The 18,102-nt window shown below is 38.7% G+C and overlaps 1 protein-coding gene across 8 annotated transcripts in view; it reads right to left on the bottom strand.

The window, feature by feature from the left end:
- The window catches only part of CPEB3 (cytoplasmic polyadenylation element binding protein 3), a 219,743-nt gene that overhangs the window by 66,863 nt on the left and 134,778 nt on the right, over positions 1-18,102 (bottom strand). For 6 of the 8 annotated variants that reach the window (XM_049855725.1, XM_049855724.1, XM_049855726.1 and 3 more), the window contains 2 exons: positions 17,418-17,585; positions 15,789-15,878 (listed from right to left, as the gene is read on the bottom strand). In XM_049855725.1, the coding sequence (XP_049711682.1) occupies positions 15,789-15,878; positions 17,418-17,585 (258 nt within the window). The remainder of the gene's footprint in view (positions 1-15,788; positions 15,879-17,417; positions 17,586-18,102) is intronic. The other 2 variants (XM_049855729.1, XM_049855728.1) reach the window with 1 other exon arrangement.

Genomic DNA, 18,102 nt, shown 5'->3' on the forward strand with positions numbered 1-18,102 from the left:
ATGCTTGGTGGGCAGCGGTGAAGGGAAGTAGAAATGGACAAGAAAACAAGTTGGCTGGGTAGAACCACCTCCTAGTTGAAAACTGGCAATCTACTTTATGTGTTCTAAATAATGTCCTGCAGTCCAGGGCTGTGATCTGGGGCATTTGGGCTTAAAGTCTGCTCTGTTTATGTAATCACACAGTCCCTATATAAAGAGGTCCTTGTGAAGACTGCCAATCTGCCAGTTCTAGTCAGAGTCAGTTCTAACAAGTGCTTGACCAAGGAAGCTAAGACCAGGTGAGGGCAGGGGTGGGAGGGAACTGGTCAAACTAGTCAGGCAGTTTTATTATTACCGAACATTACATTTCCAAGCATGCTAATGTTATTTAACACCTAATAAGCCTAAGTACTGTGTCGGTGCTTACATGCACTGTCTCATGTATTCTCTTACAACCCAATGAGTAGTATCCACTCAGATGAATAAACTGAGGCTCAGAGATTAAACCACTTGCTCTATGTCATATAGCTAGTAACTGCCAGTGCACAAAATACCTAACTCTTGACCCACTGCTTGTTGCTCCCCCTCATTTAGCATTAAACAGCTGGCAAATTCTGCTTCTTAATCCAATACATGCTTCCCTACTGATGAGGCTTTAGTCCAGCCCAGCTCATATATTGCCTCAGCTTTGGCAGTTGAATTTCTCTCCTTCCTGGACTTTAACACTCCTCTGATCATTCTTACTGCTGCTGCCAATGGGTTTTCTCTGTGCCAGCATTTCCACTTCTCAAGACTAAAAAAAAAAAACACCCATTGCCGTTGAGTCGATTCCGACTCATGGCGGACCCTACAGGACACAGCAGAACTGTCTCACAGAGTTTCCAAGGAGCGACTGGTGGATTCGAATGGCTGATATTTTGGCTAGCAGCGGTAGCTCGCCATAGCTCTTAACCACTGGTGCCACCAGGGCTCCAAGACTAAGAGGATGCATTTTATTTTGAAAGGATAACCCAGGTCTTTGCTCTCAGCTTTTAAAAATTTACCAGTCCCCCTCAGCTGGTTTCCCATTCCTACTTCTTTCAATTGACATATTCTCTCTTGGTCTTACCTGCTCATAGCCTTCATCATCATCATCATCATCATCATCCTGTTGCCGTTGAGTCAATTCTGACTCATAGCGACCCTGTAGGACAGAGTGGAACTGCCCCATAGAGTTTCCAAGGAGTGCCTGGTAGACTCAAACTGCCAACCTTTTGGTTACAGACATAATTCTTCACCATTGTGCCACCAAGGTGTTCTCTCATAGCGCTATCCAATTCCTGTTACCAAGTCCGGTCCAAAACTATACCCTCTTTGCAAACATTCTCTCTGCCTCAGCCTACCAAATTCATGCCTTCCATTTTAGTTTCTGAAATCTATTCTTTTCCAAAGAAAGTTCTGATCATTGGCTGCCCCAGTGGTGGCTAAGGGTTCTCTGAACTAAACACGCATCTCTTCCTCATCCCAGTGCCTCTGCCTGGGCACAGGATAACACGTACTAGTGTGAACTCGTACAAAATGTTTGTTTTTTATGTAACTGCTCAGGCTTTGTCCTGTGATCTGTACATTCCTAATGTCCACTCCTTTCTGTACAGCCCTTCAACTACAAATGCTTTGAAAGTAAAGAGCAACTCTTACTGGTCATCTTCAATACAATGCTGGCGACGTATTTAATAGAATGGTTTAAACTGAAGATATGCTAAGCTTTGAAAAACAACAACAGAATGCTGCTCCATCTGTGAAAACAGAACAAAATAAAACAAAACAAAGCAAAAACCCACCCTCACTGTTCTGCAGCGCATTGTCCATGTTTTTACAAGTAAATCCCTCCTGGAATGAAAACTGCAATCAAGTGAAATGTTAAAATATAGGATTCATAATTTAAAGAGTGTGAGTACTATAAGCCAGGACTTGAATTTAAAAAAAAGAGGCAAAATATTACTCAAAAGCTTATAAACTGCAAAAGGTTAAGTACAGGTTAAAATCCTTGGCTTCCCAACTTGATCAGTTTACATAACTCAGAAGGTGGAAAAACCTGGAATCTGGCTTAAAACAACACTGACTTATTTCCATTCAAGTTAAGCTACAGGGAAAAAGAAAAGTTCGAAAACTTTCCTTTCCAAAGCCAGATTTAGTCAAGTTAAGGACAAAGAAATGGATGTTATACTATAGCCCACTATAGTTTCCCGATGACCTGTTTTTGCCCATTTAAAGCAGCCCTCTTTCCCATCCCTCAAACACTATCTCCTTGGCGGGTTGGCTCAAAGTCAATCTGAATTCCGTGAAGTTGGGCTTGTGTCAAATTCACAAACCATGCTGGTATTGTACAAACTCCCACAAGGACTGAAAGTCAAGCCAGTACAGAGAAATACATGATCACCAGCAGAACAACCACTCAAAGGTACATACTTTACTCAAAGTGGGTGGGAATCATCAGAGCGAAAGACCTAGTTATTCTTGCATAAAGCCGCATGCCTCTTATTGTTCCTGTTCACCTGGCTGTGCATGTGGACCTTGTGCTCCTGCATGGCTGGAGGTGATGTTGGCCGCCCCAGTGGGCTGAGGATGACAGCCTCCTCCATACCACTGCCAATACTCCAGATTTGTGAACATGGTTTTAGAGCCACGTGGCCCATCTCCTGTCCAACATCTGCAGCTGGCTGCTGTCCCTGCCTTTGCCCCAGAAATCTCTGCCAACAGTGGCAGTGCTGCCATGCTCATTGCTCAAGAGATGCCAGCTCCTCTCCCTGGCTCCAGTCCCACATCCTCTACTTTACCAGGAGAGGTAAGACTATTGGCAGTATTGGGGGGCAGCTGCTTAGTGCAGAGCCAGGAGTAGAAGACTCACGATGCGTATACATTTTTTTTTGGTAGTTTCAGTAACGGGCAAGTTTGGATATGGGCTATTCTCCTGGGAGGCAGTAAGGGGGGTCATGCTAAACATACACATCAACATAAAAGTTCATCATGCCCAACTTATCTTCTTAGCTGCTATATTCACAGCAGGGACCATTCCCTGGAGGAGGACATCATACATGGTAAAGTAGCGGGTCAGCGAAAAAGAGGAAGACCCTCAACTAGTTAGTGCAGCAATGGGCTCAAACATAGCAACAATTTTAAGGATGGTGCAGGATTGGGCAGTGTCTCCTGTTGTACACAGGGTCACTGTTATGGATTAAATTGTGTCCCCCAAAATATGTGTTATAAATCCTAACCTCTGTGTCTGTGGTTATAATCCTGTTTGGGAATGAGTTGTCTTTGTTATGTTAGTGAGACAGAATTAGTGTAGGGTGTGTCCTGAGTCAATCCCTTTTGAGGTATAAAAGAGATTAAATGAGCAAGGGAGAGAAGCAGAGATGGTAGAAGAGAGATGCTAAACCACATGAAGATCACCCAGGAGCAGAAACTCAAAGAGACAAGGACCTTCCTCCAGAGCCAACAGAAAAAGAATGCCTTCCCCTAGAACCAACACCCTAAATTCGGACTTCCAGCCTCCTAAACCGTGAGAAAATTAATTTCTGTTAAAACCACCCACTTGTGGTATTTGGGTAAGTAGGACAGTCACTATGAGTTGGAATCAACTCGATGGCACCTAACAACAACAACACGCTCAAGGAAAGGAGTCGAGGATTCTAAGGCCACTATCATTAGAATGGAGCCTTGGTGGCACAGTGGTTAAGAGTCTGGCTCCTAACCAAAAGGTTAGCAGTTTGAACGCACCAGCTGCTCCTTGGAAACCCTATGGGGCAGTTTCACTCTGTCCTACAGGGTTGCTATGAGTCGCAATCAACTTGATGGCAATGGGTTTGTTTTTCTTAATCATTAGACTGACCTATTTTTTTTTATATCACAGGTAAGTGTTAAAAGATGAACTGCCCCAATCTGATTCCCTCTTTCTGGAATTCAACTAGAAATATGAAAATAAATATGAAGCACAAATAGAGAGGGACAAACATGCAAAGAAGTGGTGAGTCATGATAATGGTGGAATATTATAGTGAGATTCACTAGACCACACTGTTCAAGTTCCTGCAGCTAGTACAGCCTTATGACACCTAGCTATAACACAGCTCCAGTACTTGGGCTTCCCCTGTCATTCAAAACTACACCCCAGATTTGTCATTCATAACTACACCCCAGATTTGAGCTTGCACAAAACAACCTCTGATTCTTGCAGTAAAATAACTCAACTAAAAAACAGTGCACCCACATCCCGAAATAGTATGGCATCACTCCAAAGGCAGAATCCCATGGCTAAGCCACCGCTAGGCTAGAGGCCAACTCAGACCTACAGCCCCAGCCTAAACCAGCTCTTTGGAAATACCCCAGCCATAAAAGTGTGATCAACCAAATAGATGCACTCAGGAAAAAGCCAAGGGCCACTTTTCAAATAACTGTGAATATGTACCATGGGTCATACAGCTTAATGCTTATTTTTATAAAAAATACAAGCTTGAAAATAAAGCATAATTTATCAGATTATATAGCTTAAATGTGGGCCTTTCCCACAAATACATACCAGCAAGACAAATAAAAACCACTTCCCTTATCATTTACCAGGTAAAACAGTATAAACTATTGGTCTGCCAGGTTCAAGTCTGTCTAATAAAAGCTGTGTGCTCTTAGAAAAACAGACACAACCTCTTCGAATCTCAGTTTAAAATGAAGGTTGAATTAGAATTGTATGATCTTTCAGGCACTTTCCAGCTCTAAAATCTGATGGCCTCTACTTTCTGTGCAAGTAATAAAACTCATCATTTGCAAAGATACAATTCACTCATTTAACAACCATCCCAGGGCCAGCCATTATGCCAGACATGCAAGGTAATAGGTAGAGAACAATGAACAAAACATAGAAAACATTCTGCTGTCATGGAACTTACATTTCAGTTTGGGAAAGAGACATAAAAATACACACAATTCTTCAGATTGTGGTGAGCATTTTGAAGAAAAACAAATGACAGTAAAAAAAGAAATAAAATGAGGATAAGCGGAGCAGAGGAGAAAGTAGAGGGCCCTTCTATTTTAGATACGGAGGTCAAGAAAGATCTCTCTGTTAAAGTGACATCTGAACAGAGATCTGGTGTGAGAGAAAGGTCCACTCAGAAACTTGGCAGAAGGGTTTTAGACAAAAGGAAGTACAGGCATGCCCCGGTTACTAATGTCGGACTTATGGACAATTTGTACTGAATAGTCTTTATTACATTAAAAATTTGAGTAAAAAACATACAGTGGTTTGTGTATGGTTTGGAAGTTTTTCATATGCGTAGAATGGGAAAATATATACTATATACAAAGACAAGTATTTGACTAACCGAAGCTAAATAAGAACAGTATGTACCTGTTCCAACTCACCTACGAATTCAACTTAAAAAGACAGATTTAGGAACAGATCTCCTTTGTAACCCAGGGACTGCCTGTATGAAGGCCCTGAGGCACATGAGTGTTGTCCTATTCAAGGGACAGGAAAGAAGTCATGTGGCCAGAGTGGGTGAGAGAGAGAATGACAAGAGATGATGTCAGAGAACATTGAGATTCAACAGAGGAGGCCTGAGAGGAAAAGGTTCAAAATAGCCCAACCCAAGTACAAGCTTAATACCAATGTGGTCCCTGGCTCTGCAGGGGTTCATTACATGCCAGACACAGAAGCAAAACAGTAGGTTCACAACTGCAATGTACCATTTATCTGACTTGGGAACTAAGCAAAAAAGTTGCTGCCGATGTCAAAATTAGCATAAACTTCCTAAAGAAACTTGCTTTGAGAAGCCCTATGATATCAAATTCATAGTCATTAAGGTTTTCATTTTTTAACCCTGGTTAAGCTTCTGCAAATTTATGCTAAATAAAATAACCTGAAAGAAAAAGCCATATACAAGTATATATTAACAGGAGCATTATTTATATAGCCTAAATGACGAACAAGTAAGTAAATTATGGTGCAACAATAGGTCAGGCAGCCTCTCTAAAAATATGAAAATTACGTAGAAATGTAGGGAGGGGGTGGGGAAGAGGGATACAAAATTACATCTTTTGATATTACAACTCCACACACAAAAAAGAATAGAGATGAATAAAGACAGGAGGGAAACAGAAAAATGATCTTGGTTGGTTTTGCTAAACAGGCAGTATTCTCCTTACTGCTTACAAAATAACATTTGTTCAGTGAAAACCAGATTGCTTTGTTCTGGTTTTACTACATTATTACAATGTTAAGGCCTAGAATTAGGATAAAAAAATTAGGATAACAAGAGAAATTACTGAGATCAAGTGTTTGACAAAAGGGCACATTGATTCTTTGGTGATTCCCTATTCCATGAGGGTCTTCTCAAGAATCCTACAATATCTGATGGTGCTGACTACTCCTTCGTGAAGCTTCTTTCCTAACCTTCCATAACCACAGACACATTTCCAGTCCTTCACTCACCCACATCTCCTCTGCGCTGTGTTCTTCCTCCTGATTCGTAACAAAGCTTATTTCCCGTTTTTCAACTTCTCCCTTCTTTCTGTAAAGATGACTCTTGAGAGATATGTACCCTCCAGCTCCAGTCTCTTTTCCCAAACTCCCTGACCATAATTCCAACTTCCCATTAGGAATTTCCTCTCACATCAAGATATGAGGAGATGCCAAACTCTACGTGTATTGACTCAAATCATCGCTACACCAAACTGGTTTTCTCTCTATAGACTCCCCTACATTCAACAGTGCCATGAATCTCTCATCCAGTGGAAGAAGTTTTAACACAACTCTGCCATCAAATCTACCACCTCCATGAATCTATTCTATCACTAAGAACCACAGACCCCTTTCTTGCCCCCACTCTAGTGATATCTCACTGCTAGTATCCTAGGTCTGCTTGGTTCTTATTAATTCTTATGAACTTGATTACAAAAATCTCCTAGGTGGTTTTTCTGACACTAGCTAAAAACCAAAACCAAACCCAAAAACCCAGCCTCTCCTTTGCTGCTTTATAAAAAACAAAAAGTTTCAGTGATATCTGGGTACTATGCTAAGTACTCTACACGCAATTTCTCATTTAATCCTCATGACAAACCAAAAGTAGACAGTATTATTATCCCTATTTTGTAGATAAGAAAACAGACATTCAGGAATATTAATAACTAGCCCAAAGATACAGAGATGCAAGTAGTGGCAGAGAACTCCAACCCACTTACTCCGGAGCTCGTACTCTTGATCACTAGTTACTCAGCTCAAGTCCTAGGTCTAGCAGTCAGGCTCCCATGTAACCTATCTTTAATTAAAGCTGGCCTTGAACATTTCTGTTTCTGGGCTATCATTCTTCCTGAATGAAAATTTGTTGTTGTTGTTAGTTGCCGTCGAGCCCATTCCGACTCATGGCAACCCCGTGTGTGTAAAGTAGAACTGCTCCACAGGGTTTTCGAGGCTGCGACCTTTCAGAAGCAGATCTCTGGGCCTGTCTTCCGAGGTGTCACTGGGTGGGTTTGAACTGCCAACCTTTCAGCCAGTAGTCAAGCACTTAACCGTTTGTGTTACCCAGGGACTCCTGAATGAGAGCACAGTGTAATATTTAAGAACCTTAGCCTATAAGGTCAGTCTATTTAGGATCAAACCCCAGTCTTACCATAAAATATATGACCTCGAACAAATTGTCTTCTAAACCTGTTTCTTCCTTTGTAAAATGGGAATAATAACAGCGCCTACGTTGTGGAGTTGGGAAGATTAAATGAGATTAAGCCTGGAAAATATTAACCCATTACCTGGTTCACAGCAAGCCCCCAGTAAACATTAACAATCCAAATCATTATAACTTCATCCTCCTGAATTTCTGCCTATTCTTTTCCTACCTAGCTTTTTAAGATCAAGGTTTTGCACAGGCTACAGCACCCTGTTCCTCCTCTGGATGCCTGGGATACTTTTTACTCACTTGTCATTGACTATAAGTTGACTTATAAATATAACATGATTCATAATCATTATTTTGGGGATGCTTAATATGTGCAGTGATAGTTTTAAGTACTCCACATGGATTTACTCATTTTAATCCTCATCACAACATTATGAAGTAGATATTACTATTATCCCTCTTTTGCAAGTGATAAATCTAAGGCACAGAAACGTTAAACAACTTGCCTAAGGTTATACAACTAATAAGTGGGGAAGTCCAGCAAATTTACCTCCAGTATCCATGCTCTCTACCATTACTTAATGTTTCACATCTGTATTTTCACGTCTCCTCTGGGAAACTGCAGCCTTCTCAAAAACAAGAATGGTTTCTTCTCTAGATTATCCACAGGGCAAAGAACATAGAATTTTGAGAGACTGAAGCACAACAAACATTTGATGGCTTGATATTTCCACTGTTGCACGATCATTTGCACCAGGTCCTATACTTGGCATTTATTTTGCTCTCTAGCCATCCTTTTTCAATAACTAAATCCAAACTACCCATACCCAAGCTATTATAAAGATTATAACATTGGCTAACATTATGAATCACAGTAGAGTATGGATTTAGTTCATTCCCTAACATTTGAGAGAACCTCTCTTTTCAGAACTCATAATTTCAATTCTACTATTCCAGAACTAAAAAGCATACGAATGCAATCTGAGGAAACTTTTCCTCAGTGTTTTGATGGGAGTTGGATTTCTTACCATCAAGAACTAAGTGCAGAAAAGACAGAGCAAGACTTTCCTTCAGCTGTATCAACAGCTGTTTGAAAGTATTTTAGACAGATATTTCTCCTTCACTTGACCTCATTCTCCGTCCCCTGCAACGATATGCACCATACAAATGTTTCACATTCACTCTCTCTTGGGGGGCTAGGTCAATTTGGAAAAATATATATATATACATATAGATATATATATCTTACTTCTTTAAGGCCCTTCCTTTCATATCTCTTTCTCTCCCTTCATTTACAATATCCCAACTACACTTTATTTCTTCAAAGGTGCTAAGGCCTTTGCACATTCAGCCCTTCCCATATAATGTTCCTCTGTCTGGAACTTGCTTCCCTACTCTTTCTATCTAACTCTTCATTTCTCAGTTCTGCTTAAATGCCATCTTCTCAGAGAAGCTCTCTCCATATTCACCCATTTAAATTGATTCTTCTTTTTAGAGTTTCTCATAGCACTTAACTGTTTTTCCTTCAGAGAATTAATCACAGCTAGTAACTGTAACTGTTACGGATTAAGCTTTGTCCCCACAAAATGTGTTGGAATCCTAAGCCCTTGGCCCCTAAATCACATGGCAAACAAACCGTACCTAATGAGTTGACCCAAGTAACTTAAACAAAAGTACAGTCAGTGAGAAGAGGTATTACCAAGGCACAGACCTGAATTAAAACCTAAGGAATTTAACAAAAAATACAAACAGCATGATGGGGCATTACCAAGAGGATACTGTTTGAGGCGAACTACTTAGGTGTTCCCAACATTCAAAGCAATGAACACAGATTTTCAAAGTTACTTCAGTCTGGGAATAATATCAAATTTCTTTGAGGTCCAGCAAAATAGGTCAACCTTCAGATTTCAGCTGAGAGCAAAGCACTATAGGAAACCAGCAGCATAATAATTATTTTACTTCCCTGAGCCCAATCACTAAAAAAGGCAATCTGCTCTTGGAGGATGTAAGCTTCAGGACCAGAATCATGAGATCCAGATTCTCTTCCACACCTGACTCACTGATCCATTCCAACACTTAACCTCAGCTGTAAAACAAGGCCACCAACTCTAATGTTCTATAATTCTATATTAATACACTATTACATAGGAGTGGTACCAAAATCCGTGGAGGTCATCGGGCTGTTCAACTCTGTCCTACTCAGGCTAACCTTAATGTTCTCTTTCTAATTCTTTTTAACGAACTAAAGAGTTGTTGTTAGGCGCTGTCGATTCAGTTCTGACTCACAGTGATCCCGCAGACAACAAAACTAAACACTGCCCAGTCTGCCACCATCCTCACAATTGTTGCTATGTTTGAGCCCATTGTTGAAGCAACTGTCAGTCCCTCTGTTTGAAGGTCTTCCTCTTTTTCACTGACCCTCTATTTTACCAAACATGATGTCCTTCTCCAGGGACTGGTCCCTCTCGATAACATGTCCAAAGTACATGAAATGAAGTCTCACCATCCTCACTTCTAAGGAGCATTCTGGATGTACTTCTTCCAAGACCAATTTGTTCATTCTTCTGGCAGTCCATGATATATTCAATGTTCTTCACCAACCCCATAGTTCAAAAGCATCAATTCTTCTTCGGTCTTCGTCTTCCTTGTCCAGCTTTCACATGCATATGATTGAAAATACCATGGTTTGGGTCAGTTGCACCTTAGTCCTCATGATGATATCTTTGCTTTTTAATACTTTAAAGAGGTCTTCTGCAGGAGATTTGCTGAATGCAAAACGTCCATCTGATTTCTTGACTGCTGCCTCCATGGGTACTGACTGTGGATCCAAGTAAAACGAAATCCTGGACAACTTCAATCTTTTCTCTATTTATCATGACATTGCTTATTGGTCCAATTGTGAGGACTTTTATTTTCTCTGTGTTAAGGTATAATCCATACTGAAAGCTGCAAGCAAGGTTGTATCATCTGCATATCGCAGGTTGTTAATGAGTCTTCCTCCAATCCTGATGTTGCATTCTTCTTCATATAGTCCAGCTTCTCAGATTATTCACTCATCATACAGATTGAATAAGTATGGTGAAAGGATACACTCCTGACCCCCACCTGTCCTGATTTTAAACCACGAAGTTGTCCGAACAACTGCCAGTCGATCTGTGTACAGGTTCCACATGAGCATAATTGAGTGTTCTAGAATTTCTGTCCTTCACAATGTTATCCATAATTTGTTATGACCCACACAGTCAAATGCCTTTGCATAGTCAATACGAACAAGCAAACATCTTTCTAGTATTCCCTGCTGTCAGTCGAGATCCATCTGATATCAGCAATGGTATCTCTCACTCTATGTCCTTGTCTGAATCCAGCTCGAAATTCTGGCAGTTCACTGTCGATGTACTGCTGCAACCATTTTAAATTATCTTCAGAACAATTTTTCTTGCATGTGATAATAATGATATTGTTTGATAATTTCTACATTCCACTGGATCACCTTTCTTTGGAACAGGCACAAACAGGGATCTCTTGCAGTCGGTTGGCCAGGTTGAAACATCTCAACTGGTATTCTGTCAATTCCTGAAGACTTGTTTATTGCCAGAGCAGCTTGGACTTCTTACTTCAGTACCATCGGTTCTTGATCATATGCTACCTCCTGAAATGGTTTCACGTTGACCAATTCTTTTTGGTGCAGTGACTCTGTGTATTCCTTCCATTTTTTTTTGATGCTTCCTGCATCATTCAATTTTTTGCCCATAGAATCCTTCAGTATTGCAACTTGAGGCTTGAATTTTTCCTTAATTTTTTTCAGCTTAAGAAATGCCAAGAATGTTCTTCTCTTTTGGTTTTCTAACTCCAGGTCTTTGCAGGTTTCATCATAATACTTTACTTTGTTTTCTAGAGCCACCCTTTGAAATCTTTTGTTCAGCTCTTTTACTTCATCATTTCTTTCATTCACTTTAGCTACTCTACGTTCAAGAAGAAGTTTCAGACTTTTTTCTGATATCCATTTTGGTCTTTTTTTTTTCCTGTCTTTTAAATGACCTTTTGCTTTCTTCATGTGTAATACCCTTCATGTCATCCCACAACTCACCTGGTCTTCGGTCATTAGTGTTCAATTCATCATCTGTTCTTGAGATGGTCTCTAAATTCAGGTGGGATATACTTGAGGTCGGACTTTTGGCTCTCGTCAATTTCTTTTAATTTTCTTCAGCTTCAACTTGAACTTGCATAAGAGCAATTGATGGTCTGTTCTGCAGTCAGTCCCTGGTCTTGTTCTTGATATTGAGCTTCTCCATTGCCTCTTTCCACAGATGTAGTCGATTTGATTCCTGTGTATTCCATCTGGCAAGGTCCACGTGTATAGTAGCCATTTATGTTGTTGAAAAACAGTATTTCCAATGAATAAGTCATTGGTCTTACAAAATTCTATCATGTGATCTCCAGCATCCTTTCTATTACCAAGGTCATATTTTTCCAGCTACTCATCTTTCTTCTTTGTTTCTAACTTTTGCATTCTGCACACTAAAGGAGGATGTTGTAAATGTGACACATATACAAAGAAGGAAGACGAGAAGAATGGTGATCCAGAAACCATTACACATAAGGTGTAACTGAAGGAATAGAAAAAAACTTAGCTTGGGAAGGAGAAGACTTACAGAGAAACTTATATTCCCTTAAGTACCAAGAGATGGATATTACAACGATCACTTATTCCTTTGACTTTGTAAGATACAACTAACCAATAGGTAAAAATTGCAGGGAAGGATTTGACTCAATGGAAGAAAAGAATAATAATTAACTAGGCCTGAAAATATACACACTTCCTCTAAAATAAACTGCCTCTTTTGTTTTTGGATGTCTTAGAGGCTAAATGAGCATTTCCCTGGGATAGAGCAGGGGTCAACAAACCTTTTCTGTAAAAGGCTTTGTGGGCCACATAAAGTCTGTCATGTATTCTTCTTTGTATGTGTGTTTTTAATAACTCTTAAAAACATAAAAAAATTCTTAGCTCATAGGCCATACAAAAAACAGGCTGTTTGCTGACCCTTATTGTAGAGGAGCACTGGCGAAAAGAAATATAATGTGAGTCACAGGTGTAATTTTAAGTTTTATAGTATCTACATTAAAAAAAGGTAAAAACAGATGAAGTTGACTTTAATTTTATTTAATCTGATACAGCCAAAAATTATTTCAACATGTAATCAATATAAACAAAATCACTGAGCTCTTTTACATTTTTTTAACTAAGTCTTTGAAATTCAGTACATATTTTACACTTACACCACATTTCAATTTGAACTAGTCATATTTCAAGTGCTCAACAGCCACATGTGACTAGTAGCTATTGTACTGGGCAATGCAGTTCCAAAGGAACTTGTGCACTGCATAGAGAAATGGACGAGATGACCTTCCAACCAATGCTTAATTGTAAGATCCAAATCAATGAGGAAGAAACGGACTAGTTAATAAATGCTGCTGGGACAAATGGCAAGCTACTGGAAAAAAATAAAGCTGGATCCCTTTCTTGAGCCCTACTCTGATATAAATTCCAGATAGAAAAAAGATTTCAGTGTATAAAGTAAAACAATAAAGGCATTAGGAAAATCACAAATAGTATTTTCTTAAGGAGTTCCTCGGTGGTGCAAACAGTTAAGCACTCAACACCTGGCCAAAAGGTTGGCAGTTCAAACCCCCAGAGGCACCCTGAAAGACAGGCCCTCCTGGAGACCAAAATTTATTAGTGGTTACCAGGGGTAGCCTGGAGAGAGAGATGAAGAGGTATTACTTAAGGGGTCCTGAGTACCTATAAAGGGTGATGAAAAAAATTGGAGATAGTTGTATAACATGGAGAATGTATATAATATCACTGAATGCAGCATGTAAAAATGGTTCAAATAGCAAATGCTTTGTTATATATATTTCAGTACAATAAAAAAAAGTTTAAAAAATTGCTAATATTGGTTCCTGCAAAAAACACTACTATAGGATTGAAAAGTAAATGGCAAATAGGGGTAGATATTTTAAACATAGGTCAAAGTGTTTTATAAAACCCTTAATATGAAAAGACAAATACCCAAAGATAAAAGTGAACTAAGGGCATCAAGTTGGCAAGATAAGAAACTCAAATGGCCAGTAAAAAGAAAGGAAAAAGTTTATTTTATACCATCAGTTAGGCAATGGAAAAAGAAACCCATTTCCCCTGGTGTTCAACAACAAAATTAAAAGTTTTGTAAATTAAGCATAAATGTGTTCAAACCTCTTAACTTTCTTAAGAGCAGCCTGGCAAATGTGTATAAACACGTAATTTCTCTTCTAGAAATTCACCCTACGAGGCAATTACAAGAGTGCAAAAGATGAAGACACAAAGATATTCACAGAAACATGATGTATCACAGAAAACAACCAGAAGCAACTTGAATGTCCACTAACAGGACTGATTAAAAAGTCATTAAGGATGACACAGATTTGTTACAGAAAGATGTTGACATAGGGAGAGGGGAGAAAATGCAGATTAGAATAGTATGTACAGCACAATCCGATTTATGTAAAATTTAAAACTATATAAATGTATATATTCATAATAAATATCAGAAAGATACTTAGTAAGATATACACAGTGATTATCTCTATTAGAGGTAGATTTGGGATAATTTGTACTTTTTTCTTTGGACATCACCAAATATAAGTTCATCTTTATTTTTATTTTTTATAATGATCATCTGACATCTCAGAATCATTTTTATAATCATCTCAGCATGATGATTTTTATCTTTTCTAAAGCTTAATTTTTTAACTTTAAAAATTCCTAGAGAGAAGTAGCAGAAGAATGTTAAAAGCAAACAAGCAGCCCTCTATTTAGTAACTTATTTTCATGCGTTATAAAGAGGGTGGAAAGAAGTGACAAATGAAAAGAAACCTAATAAGGCAGACATAAAAGAAAACGACTTGCCTTTCCCAGATTACTATAATTTAATTCCTGAACAAGGCACAAAAATGGCAAGTATTTTGACTCTACTTTCTTCATGTGAATAATGTCACACAATACCAAAACCAAAAAACACTAATTGCCAGTTGAGCAGATTCCGACTCATAGTGACCCTACAGGACAGAGTAGAACTGCCCCATTGGGTTTCCAAGGAGTGGCTGGTGGATTTGAACTGCCGACTTTTTTGGTTAACAGTCAAGCTCTTAACCACCATGCCACCAACGTCACACAATAACACATATAAAAAATTCTATAGAGATGAAAGGTATTCTTGAAACATAACTACAGCACATAACACAAGAAGAAAACTTCCTCTTTAACTCAAAATACTCTTTCATATAAACCCAGGGACAAATATGGGAGAAGCCTTGGTGGCACAGTGGTTAAAGTGCTTGGCTGCTAACCAAAAAGGTCAATGATTCGAACCCACCAGCCTCTCTGACAAAGACGTGGCAGTCTGCTTCCATAAAGGTTTACAGTCTTGGAAACCCTATGGAACAGTTCTACTCTGTCCTATGGGGTCGCTACGAGTCAGAATTGACTCGATGGCAATGGGTTTTGGGTTATTTCAGCGGGGTTTAGGGAACATACCCAGGGTGAATCTCACCTAGGAAGTTGGTAGAAATGACAATATATTTTCACACTCTCATAAACTATCAAAAGAACCTTCCGAAAATAAGGCAGGCAAGGTCATTTGAACAGTCCTTTGCTAATTTGCTCTCTACCCTCAAATTGGTAAGTTGCTTAAGACATGTAAGTAAAGATAATTTCATAGAACGCCATTCTTCAGTCACTAGGTTTTCCAAGTATAGGATTTTTAAGATCTGTGAAACCACAGGGCTAAGGGATACAAATAAAATTTGCCCCCCTAAATAATCTTTTCCTTTCCTATCACTGGCATTCCTAAAATCCCAGATTTCTTCTCTCACAAAATGAAAGACTCATCCACGACAGACTCACAGGACCTCACAGTCAATAACATAGATACCATGAAACAATCAGTGAGCTCCTGGGGGACAGTGTCCATGTATGAAACATAATACAGAAAAGGATGCTCAATGTCAAAATACTTTCTTAAAAAAAAAAAAATCGACAGCTATTTCAAGAGTTAAAAGGCTGCCTTTTATTGAACTATCACACTAGCTCTCCAACAGACAGGTAGCGGAGACATTTTAAGCACATTACCTTTAGGAGGAAAATAGGACTTGCTTTCAGCTTTGTGAGGCCAGTCTACCACGAGGGGTCCAAACCTGCGAAAACTGGCAGTGATCTCATCTATAAAACAAAGAAAGAACCTTAGCAAAACAGAAAAACATTGCAACTCTGAAGGATTAAACATTTTTACTTCAAAAAAATTTTTTTAAGAGCTATTTTCTAAAGCATTTTCACAGAAGTCAAACCTACTAAGTGAAATACCACTGCTTGGCATATATTTGGCTATTTACTTATAACCATGCAAAATGTCTTTCTAACTATAATTCATTTCCCCTCACTACCAATAAATTTGACACAGTCTTTGGAAGAAAAAAAAATATGGTATTAGCCAAGGTGACCTCTATGTCATTTAAAAAGGAGAGTCTAAAAATACGAATGTTCTCTGATTCTGGAAAAAAGGCAGAGGTGCACAAAAATTTAATTTAAAATATGATTTCACTTATGCAAAATCTCCAAGGTTATTTTAGAAATAGATATGATTCTTTTGCTAAGGTGTTAGGGAAATAAGTAGATAATTTCATTTAGTGATAATGTTTTAAAAGTCAACAGTCTCTTTCATATATACACATTACTCATCTTATAAAGAAAATGTTTTAAAAATTATAGCCCAATCTTCTGACTTCTGACTCAAAGCAGAAGGTTGTAACTTAAACCTGATTCCCTACTCAGGATACTACTGTCTCAGCCATGATCAAAGTACACCTAAAGAAAAATCCAATTGATAGATGAGATTAACACTAACACAAGAACAGTTTGACGGAAAATGTAACTATTTTTAAAGATTTTTCTCTTATCATAGAAAAAAATGATAAATTAGAGACATGTCATAGCTAGAATAATGCTGGTAAAAGAAGTCCATTTCAATAATATTTTTAGAGCACATCCAAAGCCTATTGGAACTAGAATTGCTGTTTTCTACCTTAAATTAACTTGGTCACAATTTTATCTCATCTGTCCACTTAACAAATATCTATCAGCAACCTAGTGTGTGCTGGCATAAATACTTCCATTGGCTTTAGTCATAAGTAAAAACTTGCTTTTGGATTGGTTGTACCTCAAAAATATTATTTTTATTAAGAATGATTCTAACTAGTCTTCGTCACTTTAAAGGCAAGAGGGGGATTATTCTTTTCATTAATAGCGATTTATATTAAAATGTGGGATGGTATGGTGTGATGAAAATGAGCAGACTGATTATGAGTTCCAGCTGCACCATTAGCTACAAAACCCTGGACAGATTATCTCTCTGATCCTCAGCTTCCTCATCATACTTTATGCGATCGCTGTGGAGATTAGATAAGATAATGTAATATGAAGTGCTTAGCACAATAGTAGGTTTACAGTAAGAGTTTTAAAAAATATTAGCGCTCATTATTATTTTAAAATGTACCCCCAAATTAATAACTAGGAAATGTTATGAACATTTGGAACAACAGACCTGAAATGTACAATGTATTATTTCCTCAGCTATTAAATAGTCTCACCTCCTACACCCTGAGATATAAATGTCCTGAAGCTGTTTTGGAGAGGAGATGCAGGGTCAGATCACACCAAGCACCAAACCTCGCCTTTATAAAGTCATTAATGAGTGCATAGTACCTTCATCAATATCAGGAGGAAGGCCTCCAACAAACACCTTTCTAGAATAGCGTTCCACTCTTTCCCCATTTTGACAGCGAGTGGGAGAACTTAAGCCAGATGACAAGGACTGATCACCATGGCTGTCGTCCAGGAAGGCATCTTCAAAGGGAAAGAGAGAAGATCGACCTGAAACAAATGTGGGAGTTTTTACAGTTAAAACGATTTTCCTGGACAACAACTGCTTTATTAGGAACCCAAAGTTCAGGGTGAAGCATACAAAAAATATGCCCCTGAGCTGTGACTTTTCCAACAGAATAAGCAACTGCGGATTTCCGGATCTAGACAAGCTTATACCACTGTTTTTGTGTAAAGGTATGTACAGAACAGAGATTACTGGCTCGATATCTAAGGAAGTGCATCCAAAAATTGCAGCTGTTTTTCTTGCTAAAAGATCACTGCATTTTATTTGTACAGTTCCTATCACTGCTGCTAAGAATACTTAGCAGTTATTTTTCCTTTCCCCAGTAGTTTCTGAAAATAAGGTAAAAATCATCTCTATTCACAGATCATCATCTGCTCTTCATGGTGACATCAGAGCTTCAGTTCTGAAGATTGGCCCCAAGAGCCAAGGAAATTTTAAATTGATGATAGGGGTTGATGAACCCTTAGGACAGCAGGACTAAAGACAATTAAGTTTTCCCTG

Source organism: Elephas maximus, chromosome 16, assembly GCF_024166365.1.
Source record: "Elephas maximus indicus isolate mEleMax1 chromosome 16, mEleMax1 primary haplotype, whole genome shotgun sequence".
NCBI lineage: Eukaryota > Metazoa > Chordata > Mammalia > Proboscidea > Elephantidae > Elephas > Elephas maximus.